Source organism: Uranotaenia lowii, chromosome 2 (assembly GCF_029784155.1).
Source record: "Uranotaenia lowii strain MFRU-FL chromosome 2, ASM2978415v1, whole genome shotgun sequence".
Lineage (NCBI taxonomy): Eukaryota > Metazoa > Arthropoda > Insecta > Diptera > Culicidae > Uranotaenia > Uranotaenia lowii.
In genome coordinates, this window is record NC_073692.1 from 116,910,323 (window position 1) to 116,921,972 (window position 11,650).

Sequence of the window (11,650 nt, forward strand, 5' to 3'; positions counted from 1 at the left end):
AATTCCAAGAACCAGCCTACCAATGGTGCCCCATCAAACATTGATCGGAAACCAACTTTTTAATAACATTTCCAATTATTTCGCAGAACCTGTTTCGTCACATAGTGATGGTGTCCCATATGGGCGCTTTCAGTGCCTTTTTTCTGTTACCGGCGACAAATTGTCTGACTAGTATTATATCGCAGAAACTTTCGACCGGTCGCAAGCTTAATATAGTGCGTTTTCATTTTAATCACAAACATCGTTTTCAGTGTAAACAGTGACACAACATTTTGGACTCGTTCCCACAATCAAGGTTTTTCTTTCACAGAACATTTTCCCTCAGATAGTTTGAAGGTTATATTTAAGTACCTGTTACGTTTCACCTGATTCTCAAAACGGGTTATACACCGGTAACGTGTAATGTTCCATCACACTAGCTTCTTTCAACTGTAACCTTTTCCTTAGATCACTCAGTCCATCGTTGTTATTATTGTCACTATTTCCTATCACTACGTTGTGTTGCTTGATTTGATTGCTACTTTCGGATGTGCCTTCGTATCGAGTACTGTCTTGCTCGATTATTTTCCTTATATATTCTTTGGTTAATTTATTAGTACCAATATGGTTGAAATACGGCCAATCTTCGTCGTTGGCGTGATTTGGATCTTGCGAGTATGGCGTAGGGAAGTGTTCAATGTTGTTGAAATTGCTATCGAGTTTTCCCCATTGATCAATGTCGTTGATGAATGGATCCCGATCAATGCCAAACTTGTGCAACGGGACTCCCTTCTTCTGTAAAGTGTCGGTCCATCGGCCAATCGCGAAGGGAGCATCCGAATTCGTTGTTATCATGAACATTCCTTCGGTTCCAGGAGTGCAATCTTCCCCTGCCACCACTTGGTATTGATTATGCGGACATAGACCAAGCAGATAGTAAATGTAGCTGGTACATTTCCATCCCCAGAATCCGGTTAGGCTTCGAATCGATTCCGCGAAGTAATCTGGCGCTCTATGGTGACTGCAAGCCATTGGATCTGAAATATAAAGGTTTTAAAATGTTTGCGTTTAGTAATTTAAAAGGTGATTGTACTTTGTCCTCCACTCCAACATCCGGGTTGAATAATTCCCCCGTTCATATAAAAATCCACGTGGCCACAACGTTCAATCTTTCCCTGAACTAGTGCGTTTGTGTGGATCACATCTACGAAATCTGCATCTGTTGGATCCAACTTATCATCTGCGCTAGCCGTGATGAACAGGGGCATGGCCGGATCCAGCCCGGTGATGCGTTTCAGCTTAAACGGTCTCATATGAACGGAAACGTAGTTTGTGACTTGCGCACCCAATGAAAATCCTATCAGGTGGATATTCTCGGTTCCGGTTTCCAGCAGACGTTCCACCAGTTGACCTATGCATGTGCCCACGTGTTTCGTATTGTGAACCGCCGAAGGATAACACGGACCCGGACCAAGTAAACTCCAATCCACGTAGAACAGATTGTATCGGCCTCTGCTCAAATATTCTAAAAAAAACACTAATTAGCAATCAATTAAACAAAACCATAAATTTCTCTCACCAAACTTCATGTTGATCAACGGGGCCAAAAACATATCGGCATTATATCCATGGATAATCACCTTGGTGGGCAAAGCCGGATCGAAATACGACGAGCTAAGGTTGGATTTTTCCAGCGTCTCATCAATATGTACAAACTGGCGATCTTCCGGGTTCGATCGAGTAAACAGATAGAACTTAATGTCCCCATCCGGGCAGGGACGATCAATGACCCAGGTGCAGGTGCCAACGGTGAAGTCACTTCGCGGGCCACGAACTATCACCGGTGACGGGGCCGCTTTGCCCAACGTAGCCAAAATCGGTAACGACACTGCAAGGGTTGGAGAGAAATTAAACGCCTGAATGTAGATATTGAATTGTGGTTTAATGAATTTCTTCAATGGTCGTATGAAAAAACAAGCCGTTGGCTTCTCAGGTTATTCCACGTGATATAAAGGTAGGGTTGCCATCCGTCCCGCAAAAGCGGGACATGTCCCGCTTTTTTGTTGAATGTCCCGCTGTCCCGCTTTTTCCTCAAAATGTCCCGCTTTTTTCATGGAAAGCTTTAACAAAGTTTACTGACTTACACTGGAAAGAATCAAACTTTATCCTCAATATCAATTCAATGGTTCAACACGAACAATCATACCAATACGTCTTTTTTTCTCAAAATAAGCAGCACAACACAAAAAAAAAATTGATTGCGTCTTTTTCTTCTAAAGAAGCATAATTTTATCAGAGCTTACATAAGACAATACCAATTAACCCTAAAGTTACAGTAAGAATCTGGTTCATTAAAGCGTTGATGGAGCACGTTCAATCAATGCAATGTTAATAAATTTGGTTCAAAGAATATATTGTTTAAGATGCTTCTATATGATTAAAGATCTTAATTTTTCGACAGAATCTTAGTTAAATTTCCTTTTATTATACACCACCTTTTTCGAATCAGATGTCCATTGTCTACAATGATGGAAATTTTCTTGAATTTTCAAATTTTTAAAACAAATTTTAAATATATTTGTAGCTCCACAAGGGGTTGAACCTGAAATATTTTTCTCATATAACGTGTTAATTTGCGAGAACCGTAGAAAATTAACGTGTTTATGGCAAAAACCCGTGTAAATAGAAGTCGTGTACGAACAACTGAGCAAAATCAATCCGCATTAAAAAAAGACCTTATTGTACTTTCTATGAATAACTTTGGTTGATGGTATACGTATAAGTTTTCCAATACAATTAAGCCATTTTTAAGAGTTTCTTAAATGTCCCGTTTTATTGTCCTCAAATGTTCCGCTTTTTTCTGAAAGTATCTGGCAAGCCTATATAAAAGTGAAGTGGCTCGGTTTGAGGAGCTGTGATAAAATTGTTGGTTTCATAATGTCCGTTTGTCATTTTATTTTGTTTTCAACATATTAGATGTTGATCACTTGGGAACACTAGTTTAAAAAAAATAAAAAAATAAATCGTTAATTAGAAATTTCTTTTGTGCATATTAAAGATGAATTAAATTTAAAACGATCATCAGAACGTCATTTTTGCGTTTGATCAACAGTATTGTTTAAATCAGTAAATTTATGATAAATAATGCTATTTGAAGAAAAAATCAATTCATAGTAAGTTTTAGAGTCGTTGATAATATTTTAATATTTTTCGCGTCCCGCACGCAATGTGTACATTTTACGCATTGTTTTTGATACGATAATTTGCGGCCAAAATACAATCCCTGAACCGTAGTAACTTTTTTGTTTGCAAAATTGATGTTCAGATGTTCGATATCTAATTTATTCACCTTTAACATGCACAAGAGAGATTTCAAATGAATGCTATGCAGTCCGAGATATTTGAATCTAAGTACAAGTATTTTTTGATTTTTCAAAATTTGGGGAGCATAATTTAAAAAAAAAACTGTTCTACGAGATTTTTTTTTAATATTATTTCCAAATTCAGCGCCTGATTTTACATTAAAATTTATCTTCAGCTTACTTAGTTCAAAAATGCTGTAAACTAGTGTAATTCTAGCATGATCCTATTCTACTCTAAAATTCATTCTACCAAGCCTCACTTTTCGTCTATATTTGTTTACTTATTCAAATTCTTTTATTATCATCATTTATTGGTCAGCGAATACTGTCAATATCCAAAAAATGTGAATCTTTCTTCGAATTCCATGAAATGCTCAAGATTGTTTTATAATAAGTGAGAAAGTGATTACTGTTTGGAATAGATCAAGTCCTTGGTCCAACTTCCCCCAAAATAAGTGGAACTGTGCTTCCCGGTGACCTAAATATGTTGGTCATTGCAAAGCACGTCAGAACCCGATCAGGTGGGATATCAAGATGAGATATTTCGAAACTCATTTTTTTCCATCTAAATAAATTAAAATTTAATAATAGTAGGATGTTAAAATATCTCAAACTAAATTATATCAGTTTTTGATATGCTCTTATAAAGATTATACCTCGTTCAGATAGCATAGTTGGATATTGGGCAGGGCAAAACCGAACATAACTATAATTCATCAAGATATGAATGCCTTGAGGAAAATTTCTAGCGGAATGTCAATAACCCACATTATTTGCTTAAACCATGCTCCATTTTTTGGTTTTCCAAAATATGGATTCAATTTTATGTTCAGCGAAACTCAGTCAGGGCCGTTGACGTTGATGTCCGTGTTTCTGAGAAAGTTGTATGTATATCAAAATAAAATACGCTTATAATATGTTATAACAATTTGAAACAAATTCTTTATTGTTGAAAGTGAGTTTAATCCTATTCAAAAATGTCAATCAAAATAAGATATTACCAAGATTCAAAAAGCTTATAGTTGTAAATTTAGAGAACAAAATTCTTATTGAAAATAAATATGAATATCTCGTTGAGATATGTTTAAGTTATTATTTCGATATGCGCTCCTGGCCGGGAACATGTTGGCTCCCCAAAAAAATATCTGTGATACTTTTTTATGCTTCTCATGTTCGTTCAGAAGTCGGAATTAAGCACTCAACACAAAATTTTTGTAATTCAGCCGAGTACTTTTTATTGAGCCAAATGTGAAGTTTGAACACTCAAGATTAAGTAATAAAAGTAACATCCATGATTCTAAGGAACTTAGATGCGCCTGCACTGTCACTTCAATTACAAACATCCATAACATTTTACTATGACAATAATTTTTGTTCGAATTTTCTACAAACGGTAGACCAACTATTACACTGTAAAGTTAAGAAATCGACTTTTTCGACTAAAGCCTTAAAAATTGCATCTCGTATGGCTTTTGATCCAATCGATTATTGTTTTCAAAAACATACCACATATTAAATTTAGGGTTATTCGTCAATCGTTGCACAGCTGAGCACATGATTTAATTTTTAATCAGTATGATTGGCATTTTAACCGAATTCACTCGTTTTTTTTGTCGATTGTTCTCATACAGGATGAATCAATAAAATCCAGAAGTTAAAGTGTTCGAAAAAAGTTGCATATTTTAAAATTAAAAAATTATTAAAAACAGCTTGTCTGTGCCCCACCGGAAAATTTGATGTCGTGCCTTATGTTGTCCAATTTTTTCCAATGGTTGGACCCTAAATTAAAAAAAATCAAAGCAGCCGGTTTGAAAACCAAGAATAGCTCTTAGAGATTTTTTTTATCAACTGGCAATCTGGCCGGAGGTTTTTAGATCATCTCCAATATTGAAAATTGTATCCATTTATACGACTTATATAGGTTAACACATGTATTCTTTTCAGATTTCTAAAATTTTTATTTTTGCAGTTAGATTTTTTGTAAACAAAATAAAACAATATTTAAAGCTACATTACTCGGTTATTTTTCAAAGAAAATCGCCAAATATTCTGAAAAAAAATACCATTTAGTGGTATGAATAAGGTTTAGCAATTGCTTCGATAGCTTTTACTTAGCTCGAAATCAATCAAAGCAAAAGTCCAAAGCATTTGCTTAGTTTGGTATGAATAAACCTTTGCTTAGCGGATGTGTACTAAAGTCTTAGAACATAGCTTTTGCTTCGAAAAATAGAGCTATCCAACCAGCAGAATCTGAAGTTTTCTAAAGTAAAATGAAAGAAGACGACCAGAAAATTGAAAAGTACGGCTAAAGTAGCCTTGAAGTCGACGAAGCGGCTGGTGGGTGTAAGAACGACCGGATTTTTTTTGGTAAATGCGTGCTCGTATGTTGATGTTTAAAGAAAAATGAAAACATATTCGAATATTGTCAAACAAAAATTGCCTAACTTTAATATTTATCATAAGCTCTTCCACATGTATTCGGATCGGGATAATCCGATGTATAAAAAAAATAGCAATAGGCGCGCTTTTTAATTTAGATTTTTTTTTAAATCTTAGGATTATAACAAAATTATATAAAAATGATAGATCTGTATAATATTTTAAATTATTACAATTTATTTCTTACTTTGAGCCAATTGGGACTTCTTCCACTATAGCCTGATTTTTTTTAATTTGAAATATTTACTAATTGATTTGTTTAATTTTATCTTAGAGGGCATCCATTAATTACGTAACGCTCCAGGGGGGGGGGGGGAGGGAGTCAGTTCGAGCGTTACGAATTGTGACATAGGGGAGGGGGGGAGGTATACTCCTCGTTACGTAACGATTTTTTCCTTAAAAATTTCAGTTTAATCGCAGCTATTTTGATGTCATGCAATTTTTGCAGAATGATTAGCAAACCAAAATCAGCTTAAAATTTGTAAGCTTCAACATGATAAAACTGGTTTGTAACCTTTCCTCTTTAATGATTCTGATATAGACTCTTTAAACTGTGTATAGGATATCAATGTACAATGTACAAGAAATCAATTAATCCTTAAGACGGAAATTTTACTATTTTTCTCAATTTGCAAAAAAAGCAATTTCGGTTATTCCACTTAGTAATAGGAGTATATTTTGCATAACAAGTTATGCTCCTTGAACAAAATAAATTAAAGAAGGTAGATCATCAGTTGACAAGCACAGAACATATGACAATCATATTATTCTATCAGAGAGTTATCATCAATGAGTACTAACAAGCGATTTGGATAGATATTAATTCGGTTTCGAAAAACGTAAAAAAAATTTATGTTAAAGTCTTTTCTTACCATCGAAAATTATTCAAAAACATGAAAGATGGGGGGGGGGGGTAATTATTAGCGTTACGTAATTTTCATAGGGGGGTACGTCAAAGCGTGACGATTCGTGACATACGGGGGGGAGGGGGTCAAAAAAAGTGCATTTTTGCGTTACGTAATTTATGGACGCCGCCTTAGACGAATGATTTTATACAACGACAGGAATATGAAAAAAGTTGGGTTATCACTTCGAATTTTCTTTATCCATGTTGAAAATGCCTTTTTGAATTGTTTTGAAGTGAAATATTGCTAATTTGATAAATTCATGACGTTATTAAAGATTTTTTATTGGAAAAGTCTGCTTCCGAGCATGCTTAGAAAATAAAGCAATTGCTAGGAGATTTGTCGACCAATTGCTTCAGATTTGAGCTTTATTCATACCAAACTAGCTTGTTCTAAAAGTAAAAGCTCCTGACTGAGAAAACAGCTGTCAAAAAAACTTTATTCATAACAACCGAAGCAATTGCTTTAAGCGACTGCTCGACTGCTCGATTTAGTTTAGCAAAAGCAATTACTAGGTTTTTTTCATACCACCCATTGTTTAACCCAATTTATGATGCAACTTTCATCAGAAGACCAACAACTCCTTTAACCCTAATCCGCTCTTGAGTGTCAATATGACACTATTGGAAGTTTGACGGCTTGTAACTTTATTCGGATGAATCCAAATGAATCAATTTCTTCGGGAACTCTTAATGAATTCTCGGAATTTTTAATTTTGCATCATTACTTTTTTTTAATGGACGCACTCTGAAACCCCAGGAAAAAAAACTCTCTAATCTGCCCTTGCGTGTCAATTTGACGCTGCTCGTTTTGAACAACTATATCTCTCTTGTTTATCAACCGATTTTCTACACAATTCATCACTTTCGAAAACTCGTAATGTAACTTAAATATGATTTTCAGCCAATATTCACTCACAACACTTCAGTTTTCCGTTAGTTTAGGCCGGATTTTTAAAGGCAGCTGTTTTTCGTACTTTTTGTCAATTTGCAATTTTTTTAAAATCTGTTGAGAAACAAAAGAGATAAATTGTTTCTAGTCAGGAGTGTCCAGGGACTGTTAAGGTGAAAAATTTCAGGGACGGATGAGGGTTAAGAGTTATGAAAGAAATAATGTCAATAAATCTCTTTTTTGCATCGAAAATATGGTCGACCAACTGCACTCACATACTCATGGAGCGCGCGATTCTTACAAAGTGGGAACAAAAGTACTCAAAATATTCTATTTAAAAAGCTGAAAAAACTTCAATACGTTTTGGTGTACTCTTTTATGGTTTCCGGTGAAAAATAACAGAGTTATGCAGCGTAGCTTTGAAATATATTTTTATTTTATTTACAAAAAATCTAACCGAATTTAACTCGAAACATAAAAATTGTATAAATCTGAAAAAATAAATGAACACTAATGGAATTATTGAAAGATGATGATAGAAGTTTTTCAACATAGTAGTGGCTACAAATTGATTCAGAAACTTAGTTTTTTTTTGTGGAATCTATCATGTTTCGGACAAAAATAACTGCTATATCTGGTAAGAAAATCATAAATTTACTTGTTTCATTGCTTTTCGTATTAGTAAATATAATTCTGCATTTTTTTCTGATAAAATTTAATTTTGATTTTTTCAAATAAATCCAGAAGGAAGCTATTTTGGAAGAGATCGATTTTGTGGGTACCGTAATCCGGGGTAAGATTGATCACTTTATCAGATTTATCACGATACTGGACTCCTATGAACGTAAAAAATTGTTGCAGAAAATTATTAGACTACATACTTTAAATTTGATTTAAAAATCGATTTCGTCTCTGTTTAGGATTTGATGCTTTGGGGTAGGTAACATTGATCAGTCTCTATTTTGACGGTTTTAACGAGTTTTCTTGAGCAAAAGGATACAAAACACTTTTTGAATTCCTGTGTTTCTTGGTTAAGATTTCTTATCGATCAAAAAAAAAAAAACATCGCGGCCCTTAATGTGTTAACGCCGAACAACAATTAAAATCGAAAGATAGACAATGATGCGGTATAAATTATGGGGCTAAATTTGATTGACATTACTTATAAAATTTTAACTACAAAAAAAATAAAATTTTGTCTTCATTCACTTCCCTAGCCCTCGCATTTTTCCTTTTCTATATTTCCTTAAAACTTTACCATTTCATAGGGTTTCTAGCCTTTTGTCATACGCTGGCTTACTCTTGGAAAATGTCTCTATTTGATAAATGTCAATAATTTACCTCAACTAAAACTAAAACTACACTAAAACTACACATTTACTAAGAAAAAAAAGTTGAACTCTCTCATAAATCAAGCTGTTTGCTTCTTAACGCTTTTACTTCATCAGAAAAGGTGTTTGTTTGCAAGCCTTCGAAAAAATAGATATTTAAAGATTTTGAAATTACATTCTTACTCACATTTGAAATTTTCAAAAACAAACCAAGTTTTCCCTATTTGAAACTCAACTTATAGTGTTTTAAACTCTGAAAAAAGTTTTAAGATATTTTATCTTTAGACTTAGTTATTGACGATTATCTGGAAAAAAAATCATGTTGATCGAAGTTATCCGGTGATCAATGTTATCCCGTTTTACGGTAAAACCAAACTCAGGGAGGTGAATGGGTTGCTTAATGTGGTTTTGGTTTTGCTTACGATCGTTTGAACAAAACAGTAGAGAAATATATACTGATAATTTCCATGAAAATTGAAAAAAATGCAACATTTTGTTTTGTGATATGCTGAAAAAGTATGGCTGCTGTGTGATGGACGACGGAACGTATATAAAAGCTGATTTTAGACAAATTCTGGGGTTGGAGTTTTTCACAGGCAAGAGCAAGTTCGAAGTGGATGAGAAATTTGAGAAGAAGAAAATGTCGAAGTTCGCCTCCAAATATCTCGTTTGGCAGGCTACTGCTCTTGCGGACTGAGGAGTGACCATTCGTGAAAAAGGGCTCAGTAAATGGCGAGATCTACAAATCTGAGTGCCTCGAGAAACGCCTTTTTCCGTTCTTGCAGCAGCATGATGAAGTTCCGCTATTTCGGCCAGATTTGGCATCATGCCACTATTCTAAAAGTGTCCTGGAGTGGTATGAGGCCAATTCTGTCCATTTTGTTCCAAAGGACATGAGTCCGCAAAACTGTCCGGAGCTGCGGTCGGTGGAGCAGTACTGGGTAATAATGAAGCGGAAACTTCGGAAGAGCAAGAAGACAGTGAAAGACAAGAAGGACATGTTAAGAAAATGGAAAAAAAATCTTAGAAACTTGTATTGGATTTTGACGAAGGGCATCAAGCGAAAATGCGTTCAATTTTACATTCAAGAATAAAATTTTCTTTTGATTTTTGAAGCCAAAAAATAGGTATAAAAGTAGCTTCAAATTTTGGTTTGATTGTAAACATTATTAGAAAATTGGCATGACATTTTCGGTATCGCAATAATTTCGTGTTCACCCTTTATTCAACGCATGAATCTTTTAACGAACATATATCTACATTTTTTTTCCTTTTTTCAATTTGAATAAAATTACTGTTATTGCAAGTTATTGCTAGCTAGAAATGTTCCATTTTTTCTTAACACAGTAAGCTGAAGTTTGTTCTAACTTCAACTTCTAATGTCAGAAATACAGAAACAATACCTACATAAAGCTTCTTCAATTGTTGCTTTTTCGTTTAAATTCATATCGGTAAAAAACCTTGCTTACCAATTATAGCAAAAAGATTGTATTTTGATAACACTATAGGAATCTTCCTCAATTCGTTCCTCATGGCGCTGCTTATCAGTAGTACTGGCTCATTGCTCGTCGATTGGGATGCTTTTGGTGTTAGTAATATCACTGATTAATATATTCACACTGACCAGTCCTATAAGCGTTCACAGTTCTTGAAATGTATCAAATCGAAAAAATAACACTACTCCACACTAACCCCTACACTAAAAAATCCCGCTACAATCTGTCACCTATGATACTTCCTTCAATCAAATCCAGCACCTGTTCGATCGTCTAGAATCGCGAGAACTGAACTAAACTTCACCTTCGTCATGCGCAACACACATATCACGCGACATTCGCGCGGTTCAAACTTTCGGACCCTGGAGCACATAACTCATCCGGCAGAGACCCACTTGGCCAAGCCAAGCCAAGCTAAGCCAAACTAAACGGTGCGTATCGGTCAATGAATCGGGCGTGCACTTTCTTTACGACACATTTTCAGTTTTGCTTTCCCTTATTTAGGCTGCTGACTGGCTGTATTTTTTCCTGCTTCGAATTGAGGATTTCAATCACAATCCGCAAATCGGTGGCCTATGAGATTTGCGCATTCCGTTCGCCGTTCTTAATTCCAATTCCAATCACAGCGGAATTGTTTGGAGTGGCACACCGCACCACGTCGATTAGCAAACATTTCCACTAAATAGTAGATATGTCTCGCGATGAAGCATCGGAAAGGCGGCGAGAGAGAGTTTTTGGGTGGTCATCAAACGTTGATATATGGTATTGCCAAGGAGTACTTATTTCGAACACCTGCTCGATAGAGAATCCATAATAAATTAAGAATCATTGCTAACTTAACCGGACAAGTGATAGAAAATTTTGGACTTTCTCTGGCCGCCGTGCTCTAATCAGTTCCAGAGGAAACTGAATGCAAGATTGTGTTTATGTTTTTTTTTGGTTTGATGCACACTTTCGATCGATAGTAGAGGAAATGACCCTATTTTTGATCCATGTCTACAGTTTCTGAGAACAAATCAAACAAGTGAAAACTTTGGCTCTAGGAAATAAAATATCACAGTTGGATGAAGAAAAGTTAAATAATAAAAAATAATAATTTATTGATTGGGTAATCAAGTTGTTACCCTACATGCGCTGGGTGCCAAATGTTTGCGAACTATGTCACATCGTTCGCGAGTGCTTCTACTAAAAAATAGTATGCACGCTACACACTCAACTGTAGGGGAGAGTGGGGATACTTGGTCCCT

General features: G+C 35.1%; 1 protein-coding gene across 1 annotated transcript; it reads right to left on the reverse strand.

The window, feature by feature from the left end:
• Nucleotides 1–326: 326 nt before the first annotated feature.
• On the reverse strand, nucleotides 327–11,325 carry LOC129745333 (phospholipase A1 member A-like). Its single transcript, XM_055738336.1, has 4 exons — nucleotides 10,377–11,325; nucleotides 1,559–1,867; nucleotides 1,073–1,504; nucleotides 327–1,016 (listed from the first exon to the last, which is right to left on the reverse strand). The coding sequence occupies exons 1-4, from the start codon at nucleotides 10,438–10,440 to the stop codon at nucleotides 373–375; spliced, it is 1,449 nt and encodes a 482-aa protein (XP_055594311.1). The 5' UTR covers nucleotides 10,441–11,325; the 3' UTR covers nucleotides 327–372.
• Nucleotides 11,326–11,650: the final 325 nt, after the last annotated feature.